We start from the raw sequence: 26,490 nt of genomic DNA on the forward strand, positions 1-26,490 counted from the left end.
CAGAGAGTGATTGTCAGGGCGGGGTGGTGGAGTTACATCATCTTTTTTCTTTATCGATAAGATGCCAATGGATGCCTGTAAGTGCTTGCTGACTGCCTGCCTACAAGGCAACGACAGAGTATTCAAGGGGCAGCGAGGCTAGAGACATAGAGATGTTGATGTTGCATAGGTACGTTGCATGGTTCCTTTATCCTTTACTTGTCTCTGGTAGAGTTGGCCAGGTCATGATTGGGTCGTGGCGAACGAACTGGTGTGCCAGAGTCATGTAACCGTGTCTAACCATGCAACCCCAACTCAAGTCAAGGCTCAGTACCAAGGAACGTAGTCAGATCAACAACCTGATATTCGAGCCCCGAGCCATGCCGGGTAAAGCATGACGGAGATTCTATAAGCGAAAGTGATAAAGAGCCAACCCGCTCCCAGATAACAAAACCCAAGGGTCCATCCAGTCCAGGTCCAACCCAGTTCCTGTACGTCAACGCCTAGCAATGCCGAAATAATGATTCCCATCTCCATCCATCTTGTACATAAGCACCTAGCCGTGGCGTTCTCTCGCCGCCGCGAACTGCTCTTCCTGTAGACGAGCCAGCTCCTCCATGGACATGCCACTGCTGGCGAATTTGTCCGCCTTCTTCTCTCGGCCCTGCGTCATGTTAGTGGGTGCTAGACAAGAAAGGGCAGACATTGCAAACCTTTTGGACTTCTTTGTGCTCGGCTGCTGCCTCAAGGACGGCAGGGACGTAGTCGGTGAAGCCTAGTTGCTCGAGAGCCTTGGTGATGTGATCGCAGGCAATGGTCTTCTTGGCCTCCTTCTCTGAGATTTCGTTTGCCTCGGACGAGATCAGGGTGATGAACTCGACACAGCACTCGATGAGAAGGTCGCGGGCCTCCTTGGCAAAAGCCACGCCTTCTGAGGGGGGTAGAATCTCTGAGACAATCTTTTGGACAGTGGCTGCAAAGATGTAAGCAAGGGGAAAGTGTGAGGAGGAGACTCTGGCATACCTTTTGGGAGGGAGAGGTCGTCGTTGCCTGTTTGGAGAAAGAGGGTTAGCGGGATGTTTCCAAGTCAAGGATGAAACGCAGACTCAGTCCGGCGTCGATTCTCGCCCAGTACTTGTCGGATGCAGGAATGTGGGGAGCCATGATGCAGAAAACAAAGCAATAATCAAAGATGCGGTGCAGTTGGGGAAGTTGTGCTTGAGAAAGGATGAAGAATGGGAAAGTGATGTTGTAGGTAGAGTCCTTAGGTGAGTATGCATGTGAAGAAAGATGTCAAATTGATAGACAGCGTAAATTGAAGCGAACATTGAGCATGCAGATGAATAAATAGTCAAAGAAGGTGTAGAAGTGATTCAGTGTTGGCTTCAACAACAGTGACGCATCGTATCGTGGTGATGTCCACGGGTTGCGATGGAGTCAAGTTATGCATGCCGGATGAGGGTGCATGCAACAGCAAACAAGACAAAGAGCAGCATGACCAAAATAACATACCTCCAAACTCGTGATCAGACATGATTTCAGTGAAGCGAGAGGTGAAGAAGTCGTCGGGTGATGAGGCGTTTGCGGGAAAAGTTGAGGATCCAATATCGAAATGGAGAGATATACAACTCCCAGGCGACGGACGCGATCAGAGTGTGAGCGGTGACTGAACGGATGTGGAACGCGATGACGGTGGAAAAGATGGCAAACAAAGATGACAGGAAGATGGGTGAAACTATAAACAAGAGTGACTGAGATGTGGGTATCTGCCGGTATATACTCGTTTGTTCCGTGAGAGTTTGCTGCAACCTTTTTTTGGTGTTGACGGCTCACAATGCAAAGCTTCAGGCTTGAGAGGACGATTTTCAGACGGATGGTTGCTCATGGTCCATGAGTGGTGGGGCAAGCCGCTTTTGTATGTGCGAGCTGCTGCGGCCCGGGGGAGGGAGGGAGGGAGGGGCCAGGCCAGGCTCATGCGCCGCGCTTGATGAAAGCCCAGCCCAGCTCGCGATCAGGTTCCATTCTTTTTAGGGGCCAACCAGGACGTGGCCAGGACAGACTCCACACTAATTCAGTCAGATCAAAGCCTCATAGCCCAAGGCCCGCCAGTGGTTGAGTGCGCGCACGCTGTCCTTGGAAGCTAGCTGAAAGGGCCTGAAAAGGTGTGGAGAGAGGGGGGCTGAAAGGACCTCACGCGCCACACTTTGTTGCCTCGAGCGGCGCGTCTGCCGTGCACGGACCAAGCCTCGCGAATGCATTTTCTTCGGCCAAAATTTCCAATCTGAAAAATTTCCTTTCTCTTCATCATCACTTCCTCTCCTTCTCTGCTCACAATCCAGACAGAGACCACGTCTCCTGACGGTCTCTTCTGCGACAATGGCCTTTGGGCTTTGTCACATTGCTATCTTTCAATCTCTTGCTCTACATTCCTACCAACAATGAGCTGCCGCCTTGAGTAAGTTGCCTCGATTCCCTCTGCCCAGTCGCATCGCATGAAGAGACAAGTTGTCGCCCCAGTCTTAGAGGTTCGACAAGCCTCGGTGCTGATTGACTTCGTCTTATGCCAAATAGACATTTCTGATTGATTCCAATTCTTTGTCCTTTTGAAGCTTGATTCCATCTGTTGGACATTGCTAACAAGAAAAAAGTTCAGGCCGGCGCTCTCGTTCATGCTGTAAGAACCCTTCAGCAGCGACCCTCCTCTCGACCCTGCTGTGATGCCTTTGCTATGTACTATCAAATACCGACATTTCATGACGGATACATTCGATAGCCTGAGCGCATTCGATACCACAACTTTGTTGAACTTGCTGCTGGAGGCTATGGAACTGACAGGAGAAAAGAATATTGCCTGAAAGATCCAGACGACATTCTACGCGTGTCGCATCAACCATGAGGTAAGAACAATTTTTTCTTCTTTTCTCTCAACACATCATCAAATGCTATGATGAAGAAACTTACATTCCATGCTAAATCCGAATGTCCATGTGGAGCAAACTAAGAGCTTTTCATCTTTCGACTGACTTGCATTTGTCTATTTACCTTCTACTTGTTTCAAACCTTGTCAAGACATAAAGCTAACATCTGCTTGAGTATCCAGAAATCCGTCTTCTACTTTCTAAGGAGCCTCTACTCTTGATACGCCGCAACTTCTGGTGAGTTCCATCTGCATAACCGTTAGCTGCCGATCTCACAGCATGTTGTGAAACGTACGTAAAGAATTTTCCGCTCAGAGACTTGAGCGGGTCTGCCACGAACTTGGCCATGACATGTCCCGGCTGCTCCGGCTTGAGCAAGGTGCCCTTCTCCTTGGCCTCGGCAAAGGTAGCATACTGCGCCTCGTCCATGCTATCCTTCCCTTCGGCCCTCAGAACGCCCTGCATGTCAGTATCGACGCGTCCTGGCGCGACGGCCACGCTAGTAATGTCGGGCTCCTCGAGGGCAATGTGGGCCGAGATGGAATTGTAGACAGCTTTAGATGAACCATAGCTTGCCCATCCCTTGTAGTGTTTTGTTGCCGCCCCTGATGACACCCACACGATGCATCCCTTGGACTTCCGGAGCTCGTCGAGTGCTGCTTGAGCCTGACCTATGTCAGCGTAACTCTCGCAGATGTGTCAGATGGCTAGATCTTACCAGGGCAATGCCGCTAAAGACATTGACGTCGTAAATGTGCTTCCACTCGTCGACGGTTGTGTCAGCAAATCGCTTGGGAGCCAGGAGGCCGTGGTTGATGACAAGGCCATCAATCTTGCCAAACGAGGACACGGCGAGTTCCGTCAGCTTGGTGGACAACTACTCTGCTGTCAGCCTACTTGTCTGTGAGAGCAAAGCTTTTTGTCCCAACCTCAGGATCAACAATGTCTCCCGCGATGAATTGGACCTGATCAGGGTGCGACTTCTTGAATCCCTCAAGGGGCTCAGAAGATCGAGCCGTGACGACCACCTTGTGGGATTGTCCTAGGAGGTATCGAGTGATGGCGGCACCAATGCCTTTACTGGCACCTGTGACAATAAAAACCTTGGAAGACATGTTGGTGGTGGTTGGTGTAGTGTAACGGCGCCTCACGCAAGATTCTTTTTTCGTGAGTTGGCTGAGTCGAAAGCTTCAGCACGAGGTGGGGGTTCAGTTTGAATGGCGGGGTCATTTCTGGAGCTTCACTTGGGTTACCTTACCCTGTATGGTCACAAACGTCATCGGGGGCTGCTACTGCATTGAGCTTGTAGCTTGATGGCGTCTTTTGTCAGCTGAGAGCCCAAACCTCCTCAAACATTTTGTATGGTTAATACCTTTACACCTCTTTTTTCATCCGATGGCTACGACAGTGATTGTTGGAAGCGGCATAATTGGCATCGCGACGGCTTACTACCTCTCTGAACATCAACCCGGTTGGTCGATTCACGTCGTCGACGCTTCTACGGAGCTCTTTGCCTCGGCGTCGGGTTATGCCGGCGGCTTCGTCGCCAGAGACTGGTTCCCACCGGAACTTGCGTCCCTGGGCGCTCTCAGCTTTGAAGAGCATGAGAGACTCGCGAAGCAGTACGATGGGCACGAGAAGTGGGCGTATGCTAAGTCGGTGACGGTGAATTATGAGCCTCCGAGGAGGAAGGCTAATGGACCTGGAGGTGAGGATTGGTTACATGAGGGGGGGAGCCGGGCAGATTTGGTAGCGGAGAAGAGGGAGGTTGAGGATGGGAATAGTCCGCCTTGGTTGAGGCGTGTCAAGGGTGATGCTGTTAGTGTGGTTGACAATGCCGAGGGGACGGCTGTTCTGTAAGTCGAGACATCACAGTTATGAGCCTGTTACTGATATGAAAGAAACATAGTGACCCCCTTAGACTCTGCCAGTTCCTCCTAGAAAGGTGTCGAGCTGCTGGTGTCCGATTTCACCATCCTGCAGTCGTTCTCAACGTCGGGCCTGACTGCCACGATGAACTTTCACATGTTCGCATCGGCTTCACCGACTGCTCCTCCGAGACTGAGATCCCGGCTACAAGGGTTTTGGTCTGCGCCGGTTGCTGGACGCCCGATGTTTTAGAGTCTATGTTTCCAGGTTCTGCTATCGATATACCGGTGTTGAGTCTTGCGGGCCATTCACTGGTTGTGCGGAATCCTGGGGATGTGGGCGATGTGTATCACTCGCTGTATTGTAGCTTGGATGACTTCTCCCCAGAGATATATGCTCGACCGAACGGCGATATCTGGCTGGGGGGCGTCAACTCGGCTATACCGCTACCACCGTTAGCCACGGCTGCAAAACCTATGCGAGGGCCTCTGGAGAAGTTGAAAGCTACGGCGAGACAACTGATCAAGTCGGAGGGTGAGCTGGAGGTTGTTCGAACTGGGCTGTGTTTCCGTCCTGTGACGCAGAGGGGCACGCCGTACGTTACGCGGGTGGAAGATGTAGATCTAAGACAAGGGTACAGGACGAGAAAGGGAGCAGATGGAGGTGTGTTTGTTGCGGCGGGACATGGGCCTTGGGGGATTAGTCTCTCGCTTGGGACGGGTAAGGTCATGGCGGAGATGATGCAGGGGAGGGAGCTGAGCGCAGATATAAGTGGTTTGGGATATCTGCCGTGAGAAGAGGCATACACTAGACTGGATCGTATTTGAATAAGGATACCCATTTGATGTAACATAAACTGGATTTGAACGCGAGTAGTTGTGTGGTCTACCCGAGGAGACGATCTCGAAGCCTCTTGATATCCTCACTCCTCGCCTTGCAGCATCCACCGACGAGAATGACAGGCCACTTCCCCCGACTCTCAGTAGCCCTGACGACACTCTCGACTTGAGACTCCCACGATGAGCGTACCTGGTCCTTGGCGTCGTCCGGCAGCTCCCACTTTTGGGTCGTCGTGTTATACACCTCCCCATTCGTGCCATCGGGGTACAGAACAAGTGCTGGCCAAGCATCCAAGCGGCCTTGCTCAATTAGCCGCGCAACTGTCGATTCGAAAATCTGTAGGAGGCGATCGAGCTTGTCGACTTTGGTACAGTTGATGCCGATGCCCCAGGGCACCTTTGCCGACACATCGCGGTCCAGCATGGCTTCAACGGCGGACTCGATGGAGTTTCCATCGGGAAGTGCCAAGTCGGCGCCAGGGGACAGGCATGAAGTCCAGTATGGTAGATCTGAGAGAGCTGGTGTTGCGGCGAGAGATTTACGCATGGCGATAATCTCATCGACTCTGGGGATGGTCTCCAGCGCAACATGGCTCACTCTCTTGCCAACGTCCGGAACCTCTGCAAAGAGTCCGAGACGCTCACGGTGCCACTCCTCAAGCGTAGATTCTGAGTCATGCGCGGCGTCGTATTTACCGCTGTACTCTTGACTTGGGATCAAGCACGCGCCGTACGGTCCATAGCTCAAAGCCACCTGTGCCTTGTCACCCACGGCTCGCTGCGCAATATTCACAGCGTCATCTAGAAAACGCGGAACCGTTTCGCGACCGATCCCATCTGGAAACTCTTCAGTACGAGTATCAGCGAAGCCCTTGATAGAAGCCTGATACGTCGCCGTGAGGAGCACGTCAACAGGCACAGCGCCGAAGTCGCTCTGACAAGATTGAAGAGTCGCCGGATCGGAGATGAGAAGGTGAGAAGACCAGAGCGGCGTGGACCGAGAGAAGGAGACGGAGTATTTGGACTCGAGGGATGTACCGAGGCCGCCGTCGAGGATGAGGATTTTGGAAGGCATTTTTTGGGGGTTGTTGGTTGTGAGTATTGGAGTTTGAAGATCTTCCCCGCTCAGGATGGAGATTTAGTGGATAGCCTCAATTACTCACTCTAGCCCGAAGGAAAGCGGTCCTGGTTCATCATGAGTGTGACGCATTGTAGGTTTTTCTTGCCGAGTATTTCCCATGTTAATCTGCTTTGCTCAAAAAGATGAACGGTGAGCTATCCTTCCCCAATCGCTCAATCAACAGGATATGGCGTGCGTAGGTGTGATTGCGTGACTGCTATCAAAATGCCTCTCAACTGGTGGCCACCAAATGTTGAGAATACCTAATTAGTCTTTATTCGGGAGAGCTCGATCATTTTATCGATATAGCCTTGGGCTTTGTCCCGATATACTTAGACCTCATGTCTTTCTTCTCCGTCCCACTTGAATCCTGACTGATCTTGTTGACGGACAGGTTTCTCTGCTGAGCGAGAATAGCATCTTCCTGTTTGGCATGGCGTGGCCGAGAAAAATGAGTAGCGATGCCGATATATTATTATAGCATGTATGTAGTCCTAAGTTGTTAGATCAGCAGCTTTCTTAAGTGGTTGTGACCCTGAGGTTGGATGAATCTAGATACTCACCATCGAACGTGATGCAGGAATCGCTATTGTAGCGAAGGGAAAGGCCATTGGATTCATAGAATTCGTTTCAACTCTCGACGTCAGAAACGGAATGAACATCAGCTGCTTGTCCTGATGAACCTGTTAACACAAACACGGGAGCGAGCAAACAGTCGGGGTCTATCGCGCAGTCATGATTGAGACCGACGAGGGTTGAGATTTTCGAATAGCCCTTTCGGCAAATCCCGTTTGAACACCCATAGATCTCGTGGTGAGACTCCCTGAGGCATCCATTTGGAGCTTCGTGTGAGTGCGGGAATATGAGCCGTCTAACAATCGGTTGCCAAACCACTGGGCCATGCTTGTCCGTCACCAAGCAGCTATTGGCCGTTTCTTTGACGATGAGAGAATAAGACTCGGGCCAGATGGAAGCTTGCTTATTGTCTTTTTGCCTGGACGCAATGGCACTTTGAGCAGCTCCCTGTCGGCCTCTTCCCTATTTAACCTGAGGAGGTTTCTTGCAAGAGCCCAGGCTCACTGTTATGGGCTAACTTGGTTAAGGATAACGCATTTTTTGAGTCAAAAGGTCTTATTTGTTTTGTGAAAGAACACTCGTGAGCAATGACCCCGTTGCCTTGATGGTTGGCGGCTCAATTGAGAAGTTGCTTGATAGAGTGTTGTAGAGCAAGCTGCCTTTAGAATCCCCGGGCCCAGTGAGGGAATTTTGGCACAGGAAAAAGAGTAGTTTTAGATCGATCTCGCTGTACCGACACAATCGCCTCTGGACGAGTCGGGGATATACTGATTGACGTGTTGCGACCATGAGTGTCCGGGTGCTGTTTGGAAGGGCAACACCTTGGCACGCAGTCGTAAAAAACATAAGACACTTAGTCAATAATCTCTAGTTTCCAACGTAAAAAAGGCCGTTAAATATAATAAATATAATATTCAAAGATCTATAATACTGCTTCCCATTTCTATCTCTTATTTAGCTCATAAATAGGCTACAAAGTAAATACTCTTTTTTGACTTAACTAAGCGCAGCCGTCCTGGTGCCTCAAGTTTTTGTACGACCACGTGCTTGGACGATCCATGAACGATGTTGAGCGATGATTATAAGCTCCAATATAACCGGTATCTCAAAAACCAGGAACCGGACCTGGAAGTCTTGGATATACGTAACCACTGGAAGGGGGTGGCGGTGATGATGCCCTCGAGGCGGACGCCTGCATGTGCTGGTGATGCACAAGACCAGGGATGTGGACCTGGGGTTACCGGGGAAATGACGCCAGTGGTACGCCTCGATTGAGTTGGAGGAGCATGCGGGAGCCCGGTTCAGCTTTCTTTGTTCAGGGGTGATATGCCACTACCCGTGGCTGAGTATGGGATGTTTACCTCTTTTGGTATCTGACCGAGGAGCAAGATTAAGGCGAATGCCACGAAAATGCGTCAATGGAGCGTAATAATTGGAGTCAAACTTCTTCGTAGCTGATCTGTCATACTTAAACCTCCCTCGCTTGCGATTGAGCTCCGTCAGCGCATCCTCAAAATGGACAGAAGCTTCAACCTTGATGGGAGCTGAAAAGATAAGCTCACACGACAACAGCCCCACCGCTCGCCGTCGTCAAATAAGGCCGCTGCTAGGGACTCTTCCGGCTAGGGCATCACCAAGCTATCCAAGCCTCAGCTTGAGCTTCAGCCAATGATGCCCCCGGGCGAGCGTTCCTTGTCTTGCTGGAGTTTCACCTCCCTTGACGTGTTCGGCCGCTGTAACTGGCTCCAGTTTTGAGGGGACTGGGACGAGGGTTGGCAGTGACGCGTTAAATATCGGGGACGGCCCTGTCGTCACTGGCCTTGCTTCTTTGTTCTGTATATCGTCTTGTGATGGATTTTTCCGACTTTGAAGAGATTGACCCGATTACTGAGTTTGGCATTGATCATGGCGCTGCTTCGCAGCCCATCCTGCCGCATCGCGCTCACCTTCAAGGTGGACACCCGCCATGGCAGGGACACGGCGGCAGGTTGATCGGCGTCGTGGATATGGGAAGGTGAGCAATTCCCATGACGTTCCTCGGGTGTCAATCTGACATTGCAACTCTAGCAATGGTATCCGACTCTCCATTTCTGACCTCTCGTCGCCTCTGGCGCGTATGCTCCCGACCGTTTGTGTCTATCGGTCTTCCATCTCACTCTACGACTCCCAGTATGACCCCGAGACTGGAGAAAAGATTCCCATCCCGGACTCAGTCATTGAGTCTGTTGTTTCAGTTTTGAGCAGGTTCATTGTTGTCTGCGAGGACTTTGGTTGCACAAAGGACAACATCCACGTCATTGCGACCGAAGCAACGCGCGCTGCCCTCAATTCTAAGCAGTTCTTATCTGCCATCAAGACCGAGACTGGCTTGACTGTGCAGCTTCTTCCCAAGGAAGAAGAGGGTCAGGTTGGAGCCCTAGGTATCGCCAGTGGCTTCTCGAGCATGGAAGGACTGGTCATGGACCTGGGAGGAGGCAGCACGCAGATCACCTGGATGCTTAGCCAGGGTGGCGAGATCCGCATTAGTCCCCGAGGAAGCTTCAGCTTCCCCTATGGAGCTGCTGCTCTGACCAAGAAGCTGCATGACCTGCAGGATGGGAAGAGTAAGGATGAAGCTGATGCCGCTGTCAAGGTGTTCAAGGATGAGATGATTGGCAACTTCAAGGACGCATACAGCCGTCTGCAGATCCCTGAAGAGCTGACCGAAAAGGCGGAGAGAGAAGGTGGATATCGCATCTACCTCTCCGGAGGCGGTTTCAGAGGCTGGGGATACCTGCTTCTTTACCTCAACCAGTCTCATGGCAGCCATTATCCCATTTCCATCATCAACGGTTACACTGCACAGCGAAAGCAGTTTGAAGACACCGAGACGCTCAAGCACGTTGCCAAGGCTGCAAAGGACATCTTCCGAGTCTCGGACCGAAGACGATCGCAGGTTCCTGCCGTCGCTTTCCTCGTCAATGTCCTCTCTGAGGCTATCCCCTGGGGTATCAAGGAGGCGCACTTTTGCCAGGGTGGTGTGCGAGAGGGTTTCCTGTTCCGGCAGCTCTCACCTGACATTCGACAGGAATCTCCTCTTGAGGTTGCCACAGCGTACTTTGCTCCCGGCTCGCGACATCATATCCAGCAGCTGCTCAAGCATGCGATCCCGAAACCTGCCAAGACCAAGGAGTTTCCCGAAGAGTTTGGGGAGCCCGTCGTGGACTCCTTCGCCAACTCGATGTACTTGCACATGTTCATGTCCAAAGAGACCGCCTCGACGACTGCGCTTTACTCAACCAGCGTGGGAACCATGTCGTCGATCCACGGCGTCTCGCATCAGGATCGAGCTAGGTTGGCGTTGATGCTCGAGTCGAGGTACGGCGGTGAGCTGCCACCTCGCGAGATCGAGTTCCGCGAGTCTCTCCGCAAGCTCATCACCCCTGAGGAGGTCTGGTGGGCTGGTTACCTTGGCAGAGTAGGACGTCTCATCACGGCCCTGTACCCGGCTGGCAAGATCCACAAGTCTAAGCCCCGGGTGGTGTTTTCTGCGCAGTGGTCCTGGAATCTAGGAAAGGAGAAGAACGAAGAGGGACTGATCCTGACCATTTCCGTTCAAAAGACCAAGGATGACCCCGCAAAGACCAAGGAGACGATTGAGGATGCTGTTAATGACGTGGAAAAGATTGGCAAGGAGAAGCACTGGAAGGAGGGCTGGGGCATGAAGGTTAAGGTCAAGGTGGTCGAGGAGGGTATCCTGTGATGAGTGAGAGCGAGATGCTCTGAGAAACAGGACTCGATATTTCGCTCGTTGTGAAGATGTCGAGAAGGGGCGTTGGTCTGTGGTTGTACGAGCTGGCAGGGTAAATTGACATGCTGTATACTAAGGGGGAGTTGAGTCTGTCAAATTGCAGTGCTATTCCAATCTGTTACTCGAGAAGACACATGGCGTAATCACCTTGAGAGTAAACGAAGCAAGATGGAACAGTCATGCTGACTTCATTTTGTATCTGCTTTACTCAATCATCCAGCGCAGGCCCTGAAGCAGATCCCCCAACCACTTCTTGGACACGGGAAGATCCGGGCAAGTGGTCCAGAAACCATGTGGCAGCCCTTGATAGACGTGCTTCTTGGTAGACAATCCTTCTTCTTGAAGAATCTGATCAAGAAGTAGCGCTTCATCTCGTCGAGGATCCCATCCACAGATGGCAAAGTACGCCTTTTTGGCAATGTCTGCGTGCGAGTCGAATAGCAGAGGCGAGAGACGCTTGTCTTCTGATGGAGCACCGTACTTTTCTACATGAACGTCAGCTAGAGTTTAGAGTAGGAATTCAAGCGGCTTGGTACCTGAAAAGTAGTCGATGGACTTTCTAGTTAGACCGGGCGCATCGTTGATTTCGTCGACGCTCAGGATGCGGTCCAGGTACTTCTTTGGTCGCACATCGGGATGGCAGAAACTACCAGCAAGAAAGACGACACCTGTGATCTTTGGCGATAGAGCCTCGTCGCGGGCCAAGTGCGAGATGCCGGCGGTAAAGTTGGCGCCGGCTGAAGTGCCGCCCAAGATGAAGCCTTTGGCGAGATCGGTGTTGAGCTTGCTTTGGCCTTCTGACGATGCGGCCTGCGGAATGTTAAGAGGTGAAGTGGTGATTGGAACCTGACTTACCCAGCGGACAATGTCGAAGGAGTCTTCAAAGCCGACGGGGAACTTGTGCTCGGGAGCGAGTCGATACTTGACATTGACAACGACGATACCCAGCTCTAGGGCAATCGCTCGACAAGTTGAATCATCCGTCTCAAGGCCGCCAAAGACGTAGCCACCGCCGTGCATGTACACCAACAAAGGGAGGGCATCGTCGCGGTTGGCGGTTCGTCTGTACGTGCGGAGCGTGACGGGAGTGGCATCTCGTACGGGGACGTCAAACTCGACAATGTCTAGTCCTTCCTGTGGAGTGATGGGATCATGATCTCTCGGCATGCCCCGTACCACCTTTGTACCCGGAGGCAGATTGTTTGGGAACTGGATGTGTCAGTGATATGATCTAGTACTCGCGACGGCCCAGCGTACGTCTGTCCATTGAGGATCAGGAGTTGCAAAGTGTCGATATTCTGCCATTGTTAAAGATGATGTAAACGCCTTGTTAACGTGAGTTCAACCTGGACCCGTCGTTTACTTAAACATTTCGCCATGGACCCTCAACGACGGCCGATCCCTGCCTCGGCTGGATCACCCGCTCGTAAAACCACGCACTCAATGCTGATCAATCCGATGCTAAGGCTCGGTAAGGGCTCCACGATGATGAGCCAAGCGGGCGAGATTATCTTATCAGATCAAGCATCGACGTTGCAGCGATCTCCACTAGAGGCCTTGATGAGTCTAGTCGGGACCTTTGGGCGCTGCTTGAGGCCTGTTTCGGTGGATGGCATCTCCACTGGAAGGAAGCTTGGCGGCCACGAGGAAAGTTCATGATGGGGCTCTTGGTACGTTAGTGGTGATTTCTTCACGTGGAGAGAATCCCTGTGTCATTGAATTGAGCCTTAATTTACTGTTGGCTACGATGCCATATGTACTTCCGCCTTGAAGCTATTCACAACCCGTCACCTTGCCCGAGTTGGCCACCTCTGACTGCCTCAGCCTCAGTCACTCTGTTCCCCCCTTCTAAATCCTTCCTCTTAATGCAATGGCTCATTGATTCCAGATTGTCTGTTCCTTCATCGTATGTACTGTTTATCCCAAACACCAAACTGGAAGGACTCATCTCGCAGTGGTCGTCTTCTTGAGCGTTCTTGCTTGGCTGCCTCGTCCATCCGCATGTCATTGCCTTCGTGGTAGGTGGCTCTCTTTTCGAGACTTGGGAATGTGGTCGCCCGGGCCCTTCTCTCTTAGGTCTTTGCTATCCAAGCAGTCCTGCATGCTCGCCAGACAGCTGTGGAGCCCCCTCTTTGGTAGCTCGTTGAGCCTTTCTTCTTTCACCAGCTTTGTGCTTGGACCTTGTGCTGGGTGTGCTTGCGACAATCCTTTTGGCATTGGCCGTCCTGTGGGCTCTGATCAAGAAGTCGCCTACCTTGTGACACGGTAGCTACCACTCTCGCGTCGTCTCGAGTCTCGTACAAAGCTGTGAGCAACGATCTCAGGTAGAGGGTGATGAATTGACCGGATTGCCCTCGCAGTCTCGTTGCTTGATCCTTTTATTCTGCCTCCCCATCGTATATTGTACTTGAAGCCCTTTGTCAAAACGATGTGCAGAACCTCAGCCGTGACATCCACGTCAGGTCTTGTGATGTATGGGGGCGCCTTCCTGAACGCATGATCCTGTTTCTCTAGTGTTAGGTTTTGCCTTGTCATCAGAGCACTCGCCTTCCAACACAATTATTACCATGGGCGTTGTTTCCGCCTTGAGTCTTGTGTGTGTATCGAAAAGCAAGGAGCTGGGGAGCTTGCCGGAGGGCCATAAAAGCCCCCCTTCTCCTCGTCGTCCGGTTCTTTTCTCTTTTCTCCTCTTCACCTTGTAAGAGTACTTGACTCTAGCCGGCCTGTTCTAGCGTTCAAGATGTTGGGCAGGTATCATCTCTTGGGGTCTTTTCCATGCGCTAACCCCCCTTGAGGCGGTATGTTGGTAGGTCTCCGGCATAATTTTTGATGTCTTCCCTGTGTCCCTGATATTACACTGCCTCCAGGTGATGCGCACTCTCTTTTTCCATTGCACTTGCCGTCTTGCTGGCGATGCGAAGAAGAAGCTCTGCTCCTTTCTTCATAGCGATGGGCTGATGCTGAATCATGTTGGGGGATCTCTTGTGTTGTTGGGTGGAGTCCGCTTTGCTGAGAGGTGGAGGCTGCGTGAAGGGGAGACAAGGAAGATGCGAGATTGGAAGAGAAAGCTGCTGAGATGGGAGAGGTGTCTGTATTTGTAGCCGAGAAGTGAGATAGTTGGAGGTGTAGAACTCTGTTACAATCTGAAAAGGCTGTCCTTCTGGAATCTTTGGCTTTGTGGTCTTCTTGAGGGTGGCATAAAGCTACGTGATACCTCGGCGAATCTATGGGGCGCGCATGCAGTGTCTCCCGGTTCAGTGATTCGCCATGCAGAGTGGCTTGCTGCAAATGTCAAAGAAAACCGAGAGGCAATTGAACTTGGCATGGTGCCTGTTTTGTGGGCCCGGATGAGGCTATTCAGAGCACCTGCCTTGTAAGGCACGACTCAGTACCGACATTGTGTTGAGGATTGTCTTGCTGCCGTGGACCTTGGCGCTCCCACAGGACACCAAATGAACAATGGACGGGAGGTATGTTATTATGGAATTAAATTTGATTGAGACTTGAGAAGTAATTGCATCATTCTAAAGAGTGCGTCTTGTTGGTGACTCCTCTCGAAGTCTTAGCTGTATGAGGTCAACCGCCCATGAGACCCATGCATCATCCTCGGTCTTCTGTTACTCCCAAGTATCGAGAAGATTATCGAGAGGGATATGTACACCTTCATGCCTAAACAGGGCATTAAAGACGGCATCTCACTTCGTGTAATCGATACTGGCGACTCGGTGGAAGGAATACTGGGAGAAGGGGCCTTTCACTGCCGCATCGCGTCCTCGTGTTAGGAAGCGAGCAGAACTCGATACAAAACAATGAGTTTGATATGCACACGCCTAAGCGGGGCTTGCTCCCATGTTTGTTCTTTGTTCATGAAAAACCTGCGTATAGGTGATATGTGACATGCCGACCCACACCGATCGAGGAAACCATCAGCCAATATTGACAAACTCCGACAATCACTCACTCCTTATGAAGTTACGAAGAGATTCTTGGGTTGGACTTTGTATATGAGATTCTTCCTCTTTAGATAGGTCCTTGACTCTCGAGACAGGCGAGAAACTTTCAACTCAGCTTAGAGGTGTACAATGCTGCTCGAAAGAAATGGGCAGTTAGAGAAGGACGATGAGTAAAAAAGGATCACCGATGCTTGATTATACGCATATCATGTTTCTCTCTTCTATAATAATACTGTGCTTGCATTTAGTCTCATTCCCGCTCGTACCAACGCTCAGTAGTTGTGAGGGTCAAGGTGGTGGTAACCTCGGGCCACTGGGGTAGAAAGATGTCCTGGATATTTATGTCAGTTTGACTGACGCGCCGACCTGGCGTACACTAGAACACGTCCTGCTGGCCGATGTCCTCGCTTTCATTTCCCTTGCCCTGGCTCTCGTCCTCGGACTTCATAAACGAAGCCTTTGCCAAGGACTCTGCCTGAAGCTTCCAGATCTTGCGTCCCATGGCTGTAAACTCCTCCCCAAACTCATCCAAAGCTGCCTGAGCGTCTTGGCTGCTCACCCGTAGAACGCTTGAATACTCCTCGTCTGTGCCAACTGTAGCAGCCTTGTACTTTTCCTTCCATTCCAGAACTAGTGCCTTGGCCGAGGTGCTGTCGGCCTGGATGTTCTTGGCCACGAGATAGAATGAGGATCTCAGCCTGTGGTGCTGAGGATGCTTGAACAGCTGGACGGTGGAGAACTTGCTGAAGTTGCGGATCAAGCTAAAACAAGGCCAGCTGTCAAGCTTGTGTAGCAGAATGACCATGGTGCCGCCGTTGTTGAGGTGCTGGAGGCCGATCGCAAGCTGGGTGAGTGTGAGACGGGTGGCCTCGCGATGTTCTCTCCATGCTGGACGCTGATGCGTGCGCCGAACAGCACCATCACTCAAGACAAGGTCGAATCTTTCGGAATCAGAAAAGACCTTTGTGAATTCAAGATTTCCTGGGTCAGGCCCAGTTGCCGGTACATCCTCCACCTGCATGCCCATGTCGGCTGCCAACATGGTGATGTCTCGGAATTCGACGGCAACATTGTGGTGACCCAGCCTAACCCGGTGGCCCCCATCCTTGAGGGGAAGACTCATGGCCTTGACTTGTGTATTGGGGTACTTGTCCAAGACCTGTGCAAGAAAGGCACCTGGAGCCATGCACATGTCCAGCAAGGCCGGCTTCTTGATCCCGGACAGGTCAAAAGCACATGTGGCCTTGTTAATGTCCCGTCCTATCCTGTGCATCATATTGTAGAAGAAGCGAGCGTCCTTTTCGGTGGGCTCATCTGCGACTCGTCGTTGCTTGTTGAAGTGGGCGTCGCCTTTGGAGCTCTCCCACCCCTATCATGGTGGTTAGCAAGTTGCAAGACGGTTAGGATTATGCGAATTCCTAAATTGCGGCGGAAACTTGCCTTTGTGCGCATTTGCTGAAGGTGGCGAAACTCTTGCACGTTCTCCTTGAGATACGCAGTGATGGCATACTGGCCACCCCTTTCGACTTCGGAGATCTCAGCATCATCGTACATAGATGCGTGCTCAGGATCAGGTATCTCGAGAGTTTCGGCTTGGTTCCCCACAGGGCGAAAGTCTTCAGCTGTAGGATCAAATGAAAAAGTCATTTTCGGTTAGTTGGTTGACACCGGTAGAATTTATCGTGAAGAGAGGAGATGGTAGCGTCAGGGAGACAAGAGGTGGGTATTTATACTGGCTCGGTATGGATGTGTGCGTGAAATCGAATAGGGAGTCAAACATGCAGGAGGCTCTGACCTGCTATTACAGTTTGACACATTCAGAGCTGGAAAACTGTTGGCCTGGCGCTGTTTGCCCATGGCTTGGCCGGCCTCCAGCAGGCTCTGGGGGTAAGCCAAGAGAATATAAGAGCAAGTGACAGAAATAAAAGGAACGGGAATTGGTTGCCTTGGCCAAAGTGGATTAGTGGCGTTGGATTGTTGGTCGAGTCAGACAAGCACTTGTATAACAGCCGGCATAACTGGCCGCGAGCAGTGCCACACCGGCAGGCCTCCCGCATTAGATATCCCGGGACTTGAACTTTTTGGTAACAACGAGAATACCTAGAGGTGCATTGTGGCTGCTTCCAAGAGAGCCTTAATATGCTTCCAATCTCGGAGAACTCGAACGTTGGACTCGGGTTGTGCGTGTAGGCCAATACGCCTTTGAGAATCAACTACCGGCATACGCCAGAACCAGATTCGAAATCAAACAGACGCAGGTAGCCACCCGAATATGCATTGTCACACCTGCCACCTGGTTGGAGGAACAGGGACCAGTGGTATGTAAATTAACAAAGAAGAAAACGCCACGTGCCTGCCAAATGACTACAGTTGCCTCTTATTGGGCGCTCAAGAGTTAGTCAAATCTGCTTGACGAAGCCTTTACAGCCACGATGCCGTTCTATCGTATGCCTGGGAGGGAGAAATCTGAGGCGTGACCTGGAGGTTCGGGAGGCATAGAAATAAGTATGGCGGGAAACAATGACGACTGCTATGCACTAAGTTCCCAGAGCCATGAAGCCGGCAAACGCCCCCTGACTGTGAGCAACTCTGGCCCTGGAAGGGCCTTGATTGGCTGGGCATCTACACATACACTCTTGGTCCGCGGCTCTGATCGTGTTTTTTTCTTTGAGAGGTTCCAACTAAGCCGCCGTAAAGGCTTCTAGAGGCTCAAAGAAAGTGCCTACAGATGCTGACGTCTTCTAGCCTTGCTGGGGCACAGCGTGACGACGTCACAAGGCAGACGCGAGCACACGTTTCTTGCGGGATAGCAAGAAGATGCAGAAAGCACCCCGTTCGTCTCAAAGGTGACCGTTATATCAGGCCTGAAGCTCTGGCATCTTTGTCGTCTCTCTTGAGGCAGCGTGGCGGTCTGGTGTTCTTCCCTTGCCCACAAACCTACTGCGCATCAGCAAGCCATGAACAGGGCGAAAAGATTCCCGATTCGTCCACTACCCAAGACTCTCGTTCTTCGAAAGGGCTGACGGGCCTGAAGATGCCGCCTGACTTCCTTGCCTTTTGTTTCTGTACATGTTGTGAGGTTGAGTCAGCCCTACTAAGCTCCTCCAGCGCTCAAAGAATGCTTGCCGCGCGCAACAGAGTATGGTACGAACAAAAGGGATTAGGAAAGGTAGTACGAACACTCTCCGATGCCATGAAGCCGGGAAGGTATAAGAAGTGGCGCTCCTCCCGACCAGCCTGGTGTTTGACCCTCAACAGTCCGCAACCGAAAAGAACCACGGACAGCCAACATCGATAGTTACTCGACCTCGCTGTCCCCCTCTGAATCACCCTTTACTTGATTTGAATCTCATTCAGTCAGATCAAACATCACCGCACGATGGACGATATAATAGCAGACATCGAACCAGGGATCATCGATCCCCTTGGTTCCCCCCACACAAGGACACCGGTGCGTTTGCTACCAGAGTCTTCGGTACGCCGATCAGTGCCAGAGCTGTGAAAGGGCTCTCCCTAATTAATGCTTGCAACTTCAACAAACGACTACACAGCAAACGGGGAAATTGAGCCAGCCAATCGTCCTCGGGGTACCTCTATGAAGTTGCAATACCGGCCCCAGGTTTTCGGCCTAAGGAACGCAAAGTTGATGGCCAAGGGAGCGGGGCCCTCTCAGGCTCTATCTCTCGAATGCTCCTCTCCGAGCCAAAGGAACACCGGGGAGAAGATGGGGGAGCAACTTGCAGGCTCTTGATAAGCTCATGGGGCTTTAGAGAACAGAACGGGATTTGGTGGGCTGGGACTCGTTGGAGGCACTGTCGTTATCGCTTTCTACATCTCACTTCTTGAGTCAATCATGCCCAATTTCTTTTGGGACTTCTACCTTTAGTCGAGTTTACTAGGTTTCATTCATTTACATCTATTTCCTTGCTGTCACATCTCCTCTGCCGGTGATCCGTCTCCATCTCCGAGCCAGTCAATCTTCACCATCATTGACTAGGTCCAACGTTTACCAGTCCGTACTGCCATGATATTCTGCAGGCCCGGAGCACTCAAGGCTAGTTCAATATACTCAAATCTCAGGGCATCGCGCATTGGTTGCTTTACTGGATGTGGCTAGGCTAAACTCGGTTCTTGTCCAAACGAGTGTCATATCTGAAGAATCATATCTATATAAAAGAGTGTTCTTGGCCTATGTGGAGCTTAATCCTCCAGCAATCGGTCTAATCGGTCGAATACCCCGTCTCCAGTCTCTCTACTCGCACCATCACCATTCCTGTTTATTAATTGGGGAAGATTTCGGGGCGAAAGTCAGGGTCTTCATCTGGGAAAATGAAGCCCCTCTTCCAAGGGACCTTGCGCTCCAAACGCTCCTTGTGCGTTGCCCTGATGGCATTTTCATCGTCTATAACCTTGTCAAAACACTCGATCTCATTGGGGAGACCTTGGCTGATCAGGTTCAAGAACAGGCTTGCAGCGCCCTGACGCCGCTCTGCCTTGAGAAGTGAGGGCAGTTCCCATACAGGATCGCCGGGTCGGGAGACGTAATCGATGCGGCCCAGGACATACGACGCGATGTATCCCTTGGGGACGAAGGCGCATTCCATCCAGGTGTTGAAACCGACCAGGTTGAAGTCTTGGTCCAGGCCAACGTCGCCCAGCCCGATATGGCCGTTGAGGAAACCGCAGGGCGACATGTTGAAGCCCTTGCTAGCAAGATAATCCTGGACGCGATCAGAGGCCCGATGCCCCTCGGAGTAGATGGTGTCGATGACATGCTCGAATATCCACCACTGGATATCCTTTCCCTTGACACCCTGGACCAAGGGGGCCTCCCACCGTGCCACCTCGCCCACGGCCTTGGTGATCTGGCCCAAGAGCCTCTTCAGGAACTTGACCGGCATGGGCCTGTCGAAGACCGAGGTGCCGACTCTCTCGGTGAGGATGGAGTATTTGCCCTCGAGCTCGGTGTGGTAAATGACACGGGGGATGCGGAAATGCTTGGGTCCCTGCTTTGCAGCGTACTCGATGTTCTCGTGCTCCCAAGCATGGTGGTTGACATGCTTGGCATCTGCCTTGGCCGGCATGAACTTGAGGGATCCTGAACTGCCGATGAGGTACTCGAAGTACTGGCCGGGATGGATGGCATGGCGGGGCCGCACGGGACCTCGATCAGGTATCGAAGCCGTTGTGGTCGGCCGGGCCTCATCGTCTCCGAGCTCACGGATGCGGTAGATGAAGCCCTCGTTGCGGTCGACGTAGTCGTTGGACTCCTCCTTAGTCTCCCTCAAGGGCAGCTGGGTCAGAATGGCCTTGTCAAAGATGATCCATGATGATGCATTGATTTGCCGGAAAGAGGGGTCCCATCGCTCCAGGGCGTGATTAAAGTGCCATTTGAAGTTGTCGGACGATGGCACGGGCCTGATGAGGGCCATCGAGGCCCGTTCGCGCTGCTCCTCCATTGTCAACATGGTGTCGATGAGTATATTTTACTGTAGGAGAAAGTAAACAACCCACGTGTGTCGTGTGTGAAAGTGTTGTTTGGTTGGTGTAGGTGCTTTGCTGTGCGTTTGCTTGTTTGCTGTGTCTGTCATGATCTGCTTATCTTCCAGGATACGGGCTTTATTTATACGTATGGAGATGCCTCGATGTACCATGTACTTGGGAGGGCATGGTATTGCTGTTCACCCTCGGATGATGGAGTTGGTGTCAACATGCAACCTTTACGCCGCTTTGTCTGTAGCTGGCCTCCTTTCTCAACAACAAGAACCCGACTTTGCACACAGGGCTTCATCTTGTCCTTCCACTGCACAGCGTCCTGATGCCATTGTTGCCCCTGACATGGTTTGGCCGTTCCTAGGATAGCGTCAGAGAACAGTCCCTTGTGGTAGGCGAACAGCTGGCGTCTGGTGCCCAGAATAGCAAAGTGGCTGCCAGGTAACGGGCGGCTCGTGATAGGTTTGCTGATGGCTCTCCTCTGTTGGTTTGTCAAAGAAGGCGTCCGTACTTTGGCAAGGACAGACCGTGTCTTCCACAAACAAGACGAAACAGGTACCCATGGCTGGCAGGGTCAGTGGAAGTGACCAATCCCTCCCATGAGCTTCCGTAGGCCCAGGGGGTGTGTTGGACAAGGGGTCTGTTCTACCTTGGCCAGGACTTGAGGGGACCGGCCGGGCTATTCCCGTGCTTGGCGAAGTCAAAAGGCTCCATGAGGCCAGGAGGCGGGGATTTCAATGCAACCCAACAGAAGTAACACGGCCGTGACACAACTGAAGCTTATACTCAAGCTTCAATTATGCGGGAGCGAGCCAGTAAAGTTTGCAATCACTATAAATGATGACGAGTTTCCAAGTGCAACAGAAACCAAGCACGGGGAACTGGGTTGATCTCTGACCCCTCTACGTTGTAAAACCCCTGGAAGTGGTGAACGCCACCAAAAGTCAGATTCTAATTTCTCAACTGGAAAATTCAGAAGTTTTTTTCTTAAAAAAAAAATAAAAATGTAAAAGGCGAGTAACCTCGTACTCACTATTTTCTATCTCTTATACCTATTATGTTTTCCCTTTTCTCCTCAAATATCGAGATATGGCCAAGTTACCCCGACAAACTTACAGGGGTTTAATTGTCCACCTCGAGTCAACAAAGGGCACCCCTCGAGGGCCGAGCCAAAGTAAGACGCAAATACCACCAGCCAAGCCAAAGCGGGCCAGGAAGCCATTGAAACTTGCTGTTCGTTTGTAGGATGCTTGTCTTTCACAATGGGAACGGGTGGCCAACCTCTCAAGTCGGTGGCGCCATTGAGTCTACTTCTTCCACCACTTCTGTATACTTGGGCAATCGAGACAAAATGAGTGTGGGTTTACTTGATATTGCGCTCTGTCTACACCTCTGACCCATTTCGCTCATGTTTCTCGGGTTCAGCTTTGTTCTTCTTCCGATACGCCTCTCGCATCTCATTCTTTTTGAACCTTGTCGTGAGCAGACGGTGAACTACAGACCATTGATAGACGCAAAATAGACTTTTTAAGTGAGCACAACCCTTCAGAGTATCCTTGATAATCGGAACTTACAAAGCACATATGCCAAAGCAACCACACGCAATTGACAGGTTTTCAACCATGGCCACCGTCCCTGTTCCGACGTCGTCGAGGAACCCAGCCCTACGCTTCTCTATGCCGGAGTCGTCGTGCTGGCTAGGGTTTCGGAAGACGAAAATGACAATAAATGCAGCCAGCCACAGCGCTGTTGACGCTGCTAAGACGACCATGTACCAAATCGGGGGTCTAGGGTCCGTTGAGCCGCTCGGTTTAACTGGGACTTTGAGCATAAAGAAGTGCAGAGATCCCTTTTGAAGCTGTCAGGTTTCTCATACGTTGACCGACAGAGGGGTTGTTCTTACGACTGCCAGATTGAATGCGGACGCTGCGAGCACCTCCTGACCCGGATGCTTGGAGAGCAAACCTGCCGCAAGGCCAATGACGGCGCAGGCCGATATCCATCTCCCAATGTCGGCTTTGAATGCCTCACGGTAGAGTTTCTTGATGGGGTTGGTTTCCTCTTTCCTGCCCGTGACATCCCTGATGATTTCCGCCAGGGGCATTGGACATATTGCATTGGACATGATGACTTTTTCAATTCGATATTTGGGTTGTAAGAGTTCAAGATGTTTCGTCCGAGGGAAACAGGAAATTGGGGTTTATAACTGACACGGAAGCATAGTCTTGGCTGGGCCTTGGCGGACAGGGAGTTCGTCCTTTGAGTTCATCCCAAGGGTTCCACAGAGTGACTAATATCACCATGTTTAATACTTGGCTGTCGTCACATCCGGGTAACGGCACTGCCACCCAAGACCAAGACGGTATTTGCTGATTGAGTTACGTCATGGGAGAGGCTTGGAATGAAGTTTGACCAGCCAGTCTGACTTTTTTATTACCATTATATGTATGGGAGAAATAGTTTGGATTACATAGAACATGTGTGGCTTTGGCTTGGATTGCGTGAGGAGCTTGAAAATCATACTCGCAGGAGCCATTTTCATCCAACGAGGCCTAGGTGGATAAACTTGGTTGATTTCTTGCACAACTTTGATGAAACGGAGAATAGACCCCGTGTTTAAAATGCTGCCAAGATCTTGACCATGGCCGAATCTATTATTCTCGTCTATCCCGTGAATTGGCTCAGACATCAAAACTCCCCCAGCTGCTCCGGCACCAAATCGTTAACCTTGCCCTTTTCCAGTGCAGCCCGCACATTCGCAATGCACCTCTCCTCCATCTTTGCATGCGTCTAGCCAGAAGTGAGCAGGACATCCAACACCCAGTTAGTAGACTAATCAAACTCACCTCTACCGTGTAAGTGCCCAGATGAGGCAGCAGCATGGCCCTCGGGTGTGCGACAAGACCAGGATGCACCGCTGGTTCATTCTCGTACACGTCTAGACCGCAGGACCAGACCTTTCCAGACTCAAGAGCGTCGACGAGCGCTTGCTCGTCGATGATGGGGCCTCGGGCAGTGTTGATCACGACGACGCCCTGCTTCATCTTGTCAAAGTCTTTGTAGGATAAGAAATGTCTCGTTGCAGCCTGTCATATTTGTGAGAAAAAGTAGGAATGTGCTTAGGGAAACGTACATTTAACGGCAGGCTTATAGCAATAACATCACTAGACCCAAGAAGGTCATCAAGGCTGACGTACTCTGCCTCGGTGATGTCGTCTGATTTCGTCCTGTTGTAGTAAACCACTTTCATCTCGAAAGCCGCTGCCTTCTTGGCCATGTTTCTGCCAATACCTCCGCATCCAATGATACCAAGCGTCTTGCCTTCGGGGTCATGTCCAAGAGGAGGAGACGGGTTGCCTCGCCAGGAGCCACTGCGCAGAGTCATGATGCTCTGGTTGAAACCTCTCAGGGCACCAAGCATGAGGAAGATGGCCGTGTCGGCGGTAGAATCATTCACTTCTTGGGGCACATTCGACACCTGGATTTGCCGTTTGGAGCAAGCGGCGACGTCAATCTGGTCATAACCGGCACCTGCATGAAAGACGTTAACAAGGTAATCTGACGAGGGTGTGTGCTGCTCACCAGTATGGCAGATAAACTTCACGCTCTCTGGCAAAGCCTGTACAAGCTCCTCATCTATCAGGCCAGTGGTAGCAACGCTGTGGTACATTCGGTGCAGAACCACAACGCCGTCAAAGCCTCCCTGACGGCATTTCTCAATAAACTCGGTGCGAGTTTCTACTCCTGGGCCAACAATCTCGGCTAGTGACGCAAGTTGACGCCAGGATTGTAGAGCACTGTATGAGGCATATTAGCTAGACGCACCCCTGTATCTCCATGAAAGCGAAGAGACCATGAACGTACTGAATGATTTCACCAAGCAACAAAATCTTTGGGGATGTCATTGTCTCGCGTTTTTGAGAGCTGTCAGATATGGTGTTTTACTTTGCTGTTTGTTGTTCTGGTGTATAACGAGCCCCAAGTTTGGCTGACCTGAATATATCCATGCTCGGTTAGTTATCCGTTCCGTGAGGGGGCGGAAAAGCTATCGGAACGGCGGGAAAGTGACTGATCACTCACTGCAGATTCTCTTAGATTTTGTAGTCCTAAATAACTAACAAGTAAATAACTCCAGCTAACTAAAGTCCTTTAGTAGGCCTACCTACTGTTGTTAAGAGTCATGTTTATGTTAAAGTCAAGGAAGCGCCGTGGACAAATCTACACCAAGTTTTCTATGCAAATGATTCTAACGGCTTCTAGTGTAACAGATCCCTGATTGTAGAGATCTCATTGTAGGGCTTCGACTTACAAGTTCTCACGGAGGTTATAAGAAGATCGCTTTTCTTTGTTCACCTCGTCGTGACTCGAACAAAGGCCGTGTGGGGTGAGGAGGATCATGCAGCACTTTTAGACACAAAGAAAAGACTGCATCCTACTTTTATGCATAATCTCTATGCATGTTCCCGTTTCGAGTATTGTTAGATGACATGTAATATCAACTACAGCCGGGAACGCCTGGTTAACGGCAGCATGGCTAGGGAGAAGCCGCCAGTTTATCCACCCTGTTATGTTGGAATCACGGCCACTCACGATAGTTAAACATTCTCAAGCTAGCAAAAATCATGATTTAACTCCGAATGACCTTTCCTCGTGCAGGATGGGGACGTGAAAGGTAGAAGTTGACGACTGGCCCGCTCGCATTCTCTAGTGTCTCATTGGTCAGCGAGGCTCGCCTAACTGAGCGATGATGAAGGACCATACACTTGCTTAATGCCTCGGGAAGCACATCAGTCCTAAGTCCGTTCTTGGCTAGAGATTTACTTCTTCAAGTTTGAGAGGCGACGGATGCCTATATAAAGGGGCCGTTTCCCAGACTAGTATGTATCGCATCAGCGATCTACCTCGTCAGCCACCCAAAGCCCCATTCCACAACCCCTATTGTATCACTTTTCACATCTAAACTGCTTGTTAACATGTCTCCCGAGAAAACCTACCCATTCAACCCCTCTACCGATATCCCCTCCCTTAGCGGCAAAGTCATCCTCATCACCGGCGCAAACACTGGTCTCGGGAAAGCCACTGCCATTGAGCTATCGAAACACTCCCCGGAGCATATTTACTTGACTTCACGCAACTCAGCCAAGGGAAATGGCGCGCTAAATGAGATCAAGAGCGTAGCTAGCGAGGGAACCAAAGTATCCTTGCTCGAGCTCGACCTTTCTAGCTTTGAAAGCATCAAGGCGGCCGCAAGAGACTTTCTAAAGCAACAGGATAAACTCGACGTTTTACTGCTGAACGCCGGTGTTATGGGGGCTCCCCCTGTGCTCACCAGGGATGGCTACGAAGCCCACATGGGGACAAATCACCTTGGACACGCACTGCTGTTTAAGCTTCTTCAACCCATCCTGCAAAAGACTGCAGCAACCGGGGCCGATGTCCGTGTTATCCATCTCTCTTCCGCCGGGTTCCGGCATGTAGGGCCAGCAGGCATCGAGTTTGAAACACTCAAGTCTGCGACGAGTGAGACCTCTTTGCCGCTACGCTATGCACAGAGCAAGCTGGCCTGTCTCCTCTACGCAAGGGAAGCTGCGAAGCGCATCCCCAACATCAAGAACATCGCCATCAACCCTGGTGAAGTGGACACGGAGCTTTTACTCGTGAGCCTGGAGACGATCACATGAAGATGCTACAAACTGAGGTCGCGCCCAAAGTGGTCATTCCCATCTCGGAGGGTGTCAAGAACCACCTCTGGGCAACGACCTGTCCAGAAATTGAAAACGGCGAGTTCTATGAGCCGGTTGGAAAGACTGGGGGACTTGAGGGGCATGGGTTGGATGATGAGATGGCGAGGAAGCTTTGGGAGTGGACAGAGGAACAGTTGAAGGACCAGAGCCTCTAGAGTCTGTCAGAAGTGTTGTTTGCTCATGAGGCAGAGTAGATGCTTTCACCATGT

At 51.3% G+C, this 26,490-nt stretch overlaps 11 protein-coding genes across 11 annotated transcripts; 3 read left to right on the top strand and 8 right to left on the bottom strand.

Moving 5' to 3' along the window:
• Positions 1–535: 535 nt before the first annotated feature.
• Positions 536–1,143, bottom strand: MRS44_008137 (uncharacterized protein; the record flags this gene model as incomplete). The annotated part of the gene is made up of 4 exons (XM_065620794.1): positions 536–643; positions 693–952; positions 1,003–1,029; positions 1,080–1,143. 4 exons carry the CDS (start codon positions 1,141–1,143, stop codon positions 536–538), a joined length of 459 nt encoding a protein of 152 aa, XP_065476866.1.
• Positions 1,144–3,108: 1,965 nt separating this feature from the next.
• MRS44_008138 (uncharacterized protein) lies at positions 3,109–4,012 on the bottom strand (the record flags this gene model as incomplete). The annotated part of the gene is made up of 4 exons (XM_046269101.2): positions 3,109–3,145; positions 3,193–3,563; positions 3,616–3,774; positions 3,827–4,012. 4 exons carry the CDS (start codon positions 4,010–4,012, stop codon positions 3,109–3,111), a joined length of 753 nt encoding a protein of 250 aa, XP_046133839.1.
• A 280-nt stretch (positions 4,013–4,292) lies between these two features.
• On the top strand, positions 4,293–5,560 carry MRS44_008139 (uncharacterized protein; the record flags this gene model as incomplete). Its single annotated transcript, XM_046269100.2, has 2 exons — positions 4,293–4,753; positions 4,807–5,560. The coding sequence occupies 2 exons, from the start codon at positions 4,293–4,295 to the stop codon at positions 5,558–5,560; spliced, it is 1,215 nt and encodes a 404-aa protein (XP_046133838.1).
• Positions 5,561–5,651: 91 nt separating this feature from the next.
• On the bottom strand, positions 5,652–6,680 carry MRS44_008140 (uncharacterized protein; the record flags this gene model as incomplete). The annotated part of the gene is made up of 1 exon (XM_046275905.2): positions 5,652–6,680. The coding sequence occupies one exon, from the start codon at positions 6,678–6,680 to the stop codon at positions 5,652–5,654; it is 1,029 nt and encodes a 342-aa protein (XP_046133837.2).
• A 2,471-nt stretch (positions 6,681–9,151) lies between these two features.
• MRS44_008141 (uncharacterized protein) lies at positions 9,152–11,043 on the top strand (the record flags this gene model as incomplete). The annotated part of the gene is made up of 2 exons (XM_046269098.2): positions 9,152–9,315; positions 9,369–11,043. 2 exons carry the CDS (start codon positions 9,152–9,154, stop codon positions 11,041–11,043), a joined length of 1,839 nt encoding a protein of 612 aa, XP_046133836.2.
• A 252-nt stretch (positions 11,044–11,295) lies between these two features.
• Positions 11,296–12,396, bottom strand: MRS44_008142 (uncharacterized protein; the record flags this gene model as incomplete). The annotated part of the gene is made up of 4 exons (XM_065620795.1): positions 11,296–11,576; positions 11,628–11,901; positions 11,947–12,300; positions 12,349–12,396. The coding sequence occupies 4 exons, from the start codon at positions 12,394–12,396 to the stop codon at positions 11,296–11,298; spliced, it is 957 nt and encodes a 318-aa protein (XP_065476867.1).
• A 3,024-nt stretch (positions 12,397–15,420) lies between these two features.
• Positions 15,421–16,691, bottom strand: MRS44_008143 (uncharacterized protein; the record flags this gene model as incomplete). The annotated part of the gene is made up of 2 exons (XM_065620796.1): positions 15,421–16,413; positions 16,524–16,691. 2 exons carry the CDS (start codon positions 16,689–16,691, stop codon positions 15,421–15,423), a joined length of 1,161 nt encoding a protein of 386 aa, XP_065476868.1.
• A 2,633-nt stretch (positions 16,692–19,324) lies between these two features.
• MRS44_008144 (uncharacterized protein) lies at positions 19,325–20,512 on the bottom strand (the record flags this gene model as incomplete). The annotated part of the gene is made up of 1 exon (XM_046281045.2): positions 19,325–20,512. One exon carries the CDS (start codon positions 20,510–20,512, stop codon positions 19,325–19,327), a length of 1,188 nt encoding a protein of 395 aa, XP_046133833.2.
• Positions 20,513–21,921: 1,409 nt separating this feature from the next.
• On the bottom strand, positions 21,922–22,662 carry MRS44_008145 (uncharacterized protein; the record flags this gene model as incomplete). The annotated part of the gene is made up of 3 exons (XM_065620797.1): positions 21,922–22,060; positions 22,112–22,395; positions 22,441–22,662. The coding sequence occupies 3 exons, from the start codon at positions 22,660–22,662 to the stop codon at positions 21,922–21,924; spliced, it is 645 nt and encodes a 214-aa protein (XP_065476869.1).
• Positions 22,663–23,225: 563 nt separating this feature from the next.
• On the bottom strand, positions 23,226–24,442 carry MRS44_008146 (uncharacterized protein; the record flags this gene model as incomplete). The annotated part of the gene is made up of 4 exons (XM_065620798.1): positions 23,226–23,327; positions 23,384–23,623; positions 23,671–24,334; positions 24,402–24,442. 4 exons carry the CDS (start codon positions 24,440–24,442, stop codon positions 23,226–23,228), a joined length of 1,047 nt encoding a protein of 348 aa, XP_065476870.1.
• Positions 24,443–25,510: 1,068 nt separating this feature from the next.
• Positions 25,511–26,436, top strand: MRS44_008147 (uncharacterized protein; the record flags this gene model as incomplete). The annotated part of the gene is made up of 2 exons (XM_065620799.1): positions 25,511–26,173; positions 26,221–26,436. The coding sequence occupies 2 exons, from the start codon at positions 25,511–25,513 to the stop codon at positions 26,434–26,436; spliced, it is 879 nt and encodes a 292-aa protein (XP_065476871.1).
• Positions 26,437–26,490: the final 54 nt, after the last annotated feature.

This window comes from Fusarium solani (assembly GCF_023522795.1).
Source record: "Fusarium solani strain SB1 chromosome Unknown bctg00000004, whole genome shotgun sequence".
Classification (NCBI taxonomy): Eukaryota; Fungi; Ascomycota; class Sordariomycetes; order Hypocreales; family Nectriaceae; genus Fusarium; species Fusarium solani.